The sequence below is a fragment of the Silurus aristotelis genome (genome assembly GCF_946808225.1).
Source record: "Silurus aristotelis genome assembly, chromosome: 11".
Lineage (NCBI taxonomy): Eukaryota > Metazoa > Chordata > Actinopteri > Siluriformes > Siluridae > Silurus > Silurus aristotelis.
The window spans coordinates 30,195,085-30,201,240 of NC_139584.1; the positions used below are offsets into that span (position 1 = coordinate 30,195,085).

General features: G+C 41.3%; 1 protein-coding gene and 1 long non-coding RNA gene across 2 annotated transcripts in view; one reads left to right on the forward strand and one right to left on the reverse strand.

The window, feature by feature from the left end:
* The window catches only part of gfra2a (GDNF family receptor alpha 2a), a 54,679-nt gene extending 49,080 nt beyond the window's left edge, over window positions 1-5,599 (reverse strand). Inside the window, exon 1 of the mRNA XM_083554296.1 lies at window positions 4,861-5,599. Within this exon, the coding sequence (XP_083410422.1) occupies window positions 4,861-4,897 (37 nt within the window). The 5' untranslated portion in view covers window positions 4,898-5,599. The remainder of the gene's footprint in view (window positions 1-4,860) is intronic.
* Window positions 4,764-5,655, forward strand: LOC310733257. The gene is made up of 2 exons (XR_014535678.1): window positions 4,764-4,885; window positions 5,205-5,655. It is a non-coding gene; the product is annotated as an uncharacterized lncRNA (long non-coding RNA).
* Window positions 5,656-6,156: the final 501 nt, after the last annotated feature.

Here is a 6,156-nt window from a genome sequence, read left to right on the forward strand (position 1 = left end):
TAATCCCTATGTAGTGCACTTTATAGGGTGTAGGGGCTATAATCTAATCCCTATGTAGTGCACTTTATAGGGTGTAGGAGCTATAATCTAATCCCCTATGTAGTGCACTTTATAGTGTGTAAGGGCTATAATCTAATCCCCTATGTAGTGCACTTTATAGGGTGTAGGAGCTATAATCTAATCCCCTATGTAGTGCACTTTATAGGGTGTAGGAGCTATAATCTAATCCCTATGTAGTGCACTTTATAGTGTGTAAGGGCTATAATCTAATCCCTATGTAGTGCACTTTATAGTGTGTAAGGGCTATAATCTAATCCCTATGTAGTGCACTTTATAGGGTGTAGGAGCTATAATCTAATCCCCTATGTAGTGCACTTTATAGGGTGTAGGAGCTATAATCTAATCCCCTATGTAGTGCACTTTATAGTGTGTAAGGGCTATAATCTAATCCCCTATGTAGTGCACTTTATAGTGTGTAAGGGCTATAATCTAATCCCTATGTAGTGCACTTTATAGGGTGTAGGAGCTATAATCTAATCCCCTATGTAGTGCACTTTATAGGGTGTAGGAGCTATAATCTAATCCCTATGTAGTGCACTTTATAGGGTGTAGGAGCTATAATCTAATCCCCTATGTAGTGCACTTTATAGTGTGTAAGGGCTATAATCTAATCCCCTATGTAGTGCACTTTATAGTGTGTAAGGGCTATAATCTAATCCCTATGTAGTGCACTTTATAGGGTGTAGGAGCTATAATCTAATCCCCTATATAGTGCACTTTATAGTGTGTAAGGGCTATAATCTAATCCCCTATGTAGTGCACTTTATAGGGTGTAGAAACTATAATCTAATCCCCTATGTAGTGCACTTTATAGGGTGTAGGAGCTATAATCTAATCCCCTATGTAGTGCACTTTATAGGGTGTAGGAGCTATAATCTAATCCCTATGTAGTGCACTTTATAGGGTGTAGGAGCTATAATCTAATCCCCTATGTAGTGCACTTTATAGTGTGTAAGGGCTATAATCTAATCCCCTATGTAGTGCACTTTATAGTGTGTAAGGGCTATAATCTAATCCCTATGTAGTGCACTTTATAGGGTGTAGGAGCTATAATCTAATCCCCTATGTAGTGCACTTTATAGGGTGTAGGGGCTATAATCTAATCCCCTATGTAGTGCACTTTATAGGGTGTAGGAGCTATAATCTAATCCCCTATGTAGTGCACTTTATAGTGTGTAAGGGCTATAATCTAATCCCCTATGTAGTGCACTTTATAGGGTGTAGGAGCTATAATCTAATCCCCTATGTAGTGCACTTTATAGGGTGTAGGAGCTATAATCTAATCCCTTATGTAGTGCACTTTATAGGGTGTAGGAGCTATAATCTAATCCCTATGTAGTGCACTTTATAGGGTGTAGGGGCTATAATCTAATCCCCTATGTAGTGCACTTTATAGGGTGTAGGGGCTATAATCTAATCCCCTATGTAGTGCACTTTATAGGGTGTAGGAGCTATAATCTAATCCCTTATGTAGTGCACTTTATAGGGTGTAGGAGCTATAATCTAATCCCTATGTAGTGCACTTTATAGGGTGTAGGAGCTATAATCTAATCCCCTATGTAGTGCACTTTATAGTGTGTAAGGGCTATAATCTAATCCCCTATGTAGTGCACTTTATAGGGTGTAGGAGCTATAATCTAATCCCCTATGTAGTGCACTTTATAGGGTGTAGGAGCTATAATCTAATCCCTTATGTAGTGCACTTTATAGGGTGTAGGAGCTATAATCTAATCCCTATGTAGTGCACTTTATAGGGTGTAGGGGCTATAATCTAATCCCCTATGTAGTGCACTTTATAGGGTGTAGGGGCTATAATCTAATCCCCTATGTAGTGCACTTTATAGGGTGTAGGAGCTATAATCTAATCCCTTATGTAGTGCACTTTATAGGGTGTAGGAGCTATAATCTAATCCCTATGTAGTGCACTTTATAGGGTGTAGGAGCTATAATCTAATCCCCTATGTAGTGCACTTAATAGGGTGTAGGAGCTATAATCTAATCCCCTATGTAGTGCACTTTATAGGGTGTAGGGGCTATAATCTAATCCCTATGTAGTGCACTTAATAGGGTGTAGGAGCTATAATCTAATCCCCTATGTAGTGCACTTTATAGGGTGTAGGGGCTATAATCTAATCCCTTATGTAGTGCACTTTATAGGGTGTAGGGGCTATAATCTAATCCCCTATGTAGTGCACTTAATAGGGTGTAGGAGCTATAATCTAATCCCCTATGTAGTGCACTTTATAGGGTGTAGGGGCTATAATCTAATCCCTTATGTAGTGCACTTTATAGGGTGTAGGAGCTATAATCTAATCCCTATGTAGTGCACTTTATAGGGTGTAGGAGCTATAATCTAATCCCCTATGTAGTGCACTTAATAGGGTGTAGGAGCTATAATCTAATCCCCTATGTAGTGCACTTTATAGGGTGTAGGAGCTATAATCTAATCCCCTATGTAGTGCACTTTATAGGGTGTAGGAGCTATAATCTAATCCTCTATGTAGTGCACTTTATAGGGTGTAGGGGCTATAATCTAATCCCCTATGTAGTGCACTTAATAGGGTGTAGGAGCTATAATCTAATCCCCTATGTAGTGCACTTTATAGGGTGTAGGAGCTATAATCTAATCCCTATGTAGTGCACTTTATAGGGTGTAGGAGCTATAATCTAATCCCTATGTAGTGCACTTTATAGGGTGTAGGAGCTATAATCTAATCCCTATGTAGTGCACTTTATAGGGTGTAGGAGCTATAATCTAATCCCCTATGTAGTGCACTTTATAGGGTGTAGGAGCTATAATCTAATCCCTATGTAGTGCACTTTATAGGGTGTAGGAGCTATAATCTAATCCCCTATGTAGTGCACTTAATAGGGTGTAGGAGCTATAATCTAATCCCTATGTAGTGCACTTTATAGGGTGTAGGAGCTATAATCTAATCCCCTATGTAGTGCACTTTATAGGGTGTAGGAGCTATAATCTAATCCCCCATGTAGTGCACTTTATAGGGTGTAGGAGCTATAATCTAATCCCTATGTAGTGCACTTTATAGGGTGTAGGAGCTATAATCTAATCCCTATGTAGTGCACTTTATAGGGTGTAGGAGCTATAATCTAATCCCCCATGTAGTGCACTTTATAGGGTGTAGGAGCTATAATCTAATCCCCTATGTAGTGCACTTTATAGGGTGTAGGAGCTATAATCTAATCCCCTATGTAGTGCACTTAATAGGGTGTAGGAGCTATAATCTAATCCCCTATGTAGTGCACTTTATAGTGTGTAGGGGCTATAATCTAATCCCCTATGTAGTGCACTTTATAGGGTGTAGGAGCTATAATCTTATCCCTATGTAGTGCACTTTATAGGGTGTAGGAGCTATAATCTAATCCCCTATGTAGTGCACTTTATAGGGTGTAGGAGCTATAATCTAATCCCCTATGTAGTGGAATGAATTCTACACTACAGTATTAACTCTAATCGTCAGTTTTAATTCTACACTGTTTGAGTCTTTAGTTTACGTCTGCTGTCACTCCACTGATGTAAATTTTACACTGAAAGTTTTTAATCCACACTGCTGATGTAATTATGATGTAATTCTACACACTTTGTGTTTATTCTACACTGTATTGATGGGATGTGTTTACAGTGTGCAGGGTGACCTTGATCACAGTGTCTCTGCATTAAACAGCCGAAAGGACACACACACACACACACACACACACACACACACACACACACACACACACACACACACACACAAACACACTCAATAAATACTGCTGTGACACTATTTAAATCGCAACACACACATTTTTTTTTTCCATCACTGCTGGGACTTTCAACTTATTAACACAGATCATTAACACCACACAGCATCTCCATCTCACCATCCTCAACCTGATCTTCATCCTCAACCTGATCTTCATCCTCAACCTGATCTTCATCATCAACCTGATCTTCATCCTCAACCTGATCGTCATCCTTAACCTGATCTTCATCCTAAACCTGATCCTCATCCTCAACCTGTTCTTCATCCTCAACCTGATCCTCATCCCAAACCTGATCCTCAACCTGATCCTCATCCTTAACCTGATCCTCATCCTCAACGTGATCCTCATCCCCGCCCTGATCCTCATCCTCAACCTGATCTTCATCCTCAACCTGATCCTCATCCCAAACCTGATCCTCATCCTCAACCTAATCCTCATCCTCAACCTGATCCTCATCCCCGCCCTGATCCTCATCCTCAACCTGAACTTCATCCTCAACCTGATCTTTATCCTAAACCTGATCCTGGACCTGATCTTCGTCCTAAACATCATCCTCATCCTCAACCTGATCTTCATCCTAAATCTGATCCTCATCCTCAACCTCACCACCAACATTCTATCTTTCATTACAAGGTCCTGACAAATGTCCCCACAAGGTCAAAACCTCTGAGATATTCCTCTCTTTCCTCATATTCCTCCTCTTCCTCTCCTTCCTCCTCTTCTTCTCCTTTCTCATCTTACTCCTCCTCTTCCTCTTTCTGCTCAAATGCCTTCTTTTCCTCTCCTTCTTCACATTCCTCCTCTTCATCATTTTACTCTACATTTGTTTGCCACCAACAAATAAACCGCATGCCTACACACTCTCACACAACACCATCACGTGCGCGCGCGTGTTACAGAACTAAGTCGCGTTAATATGGCGTTATAACGGTGTGTGTGTGTGTGTGTGTGTGTGTGTGTGTGTGTGTGTGTGTGTGTGTGTGTGTGTGTGTGTGTGTTGTAACGATGGAAGTCATGATAAAGTTCACTCACCTAACAGGAGCAGGAAGCCGCACAGGTAAAGACGCATGATGGAAGCGCGAGACAAATCTCAAACAAATCTCAGAAAATGTTTCTCTTCAACCGTGAATTGCGCCAAAATGTGTGTGTGTGTGTGTGTGTGTGTGTGTGTGTGTGTGTGTGTGTGTGTGTGTGTGTGTGTGTGTTTGTTTGTTCAAAAATCTCGAACAGACTCCAGTGCGCGCGAACCCTTTATCATCATCATCATCAGTAACAGCAGCAGGATCCGGTGCAATAAATCCGCAAAGGTGTAAAGTTTTTGTTCTTCTTTTTTTCTTTTTGAATTATTTTTTCTTTTTCTTTTATTCCTGTTTAAGAGGAAGATGAGGAGGAGGACGAAGATGAGGGAGTAGAAATGAATCCTGGGTTCCGCCGCACATCATTCCGCGCGTGCCGATGAAGAAGAACCGCGATCCGAATGAGAGGACAGGACATGACCTGCGCGCGCGCTCCAAACACACACACCTTCACATCAAAGCGGTCCGGAATCACATCAAAGGGTCCTAAATCACATTAAAGGGGTCCGGAACGGAAATGTAGTTATAAATGAAAATAGTAAGAAAAATAAGAGGGAGGAGTTTTTATTAAATTAAGCGCGAGGAGCGTAGCAGCGTCTCACACTCAGCTCCGCGCCTGCAGCTCTGCTCCAGAGACGCGCGCGCACGACCGAAGGCTGCTGTGCGTGTGAGTGCGTGCGTGTGTGCGTGTGTGTGTGCGTGTGCGAAAGGGGGACTGGATTCATCCCAAATAAACATATAGTGCACTGCACGAGAAGTTATTTTATTTAGTAATTAATCAATACCTGAAAATTCATTCTTTATAATCTAATCCCCTATGTAGTGCACTTTATAGGGTGTAGGAGCTATAATCTAATCCCCCATGTAGTGCACTTTATAGGGTGTAGGAGCTATAATCCAATCCCCTATGTAGTGCACTTTATAGGGTGTAGGGGCTATAATCTAATCCCCCATGTAGTGCACTTTATAGGGTGTAGGAGCTATAATCTAATCCCCTATGTAGTGCACTTTATAGGGTGTAGGAGCTATAATCCAATCCCCTATGTAGTGCACTTTATAGGGTGTAGGGGCTATAATCTAATCCCCCATGTAGTGCACTTTATAGGGTGTAGGAGCTATAATCTAATCCCCTATGTAGTGCACTTTATAGGGTGTAGGAGCTATAATCTAATCCCTATGTAGTGCACTTTATAGTGTGTAGGAGCTATAATCTAACCCCCTATGTAGTGCACTTTATAGGGTGTAGGGGCTA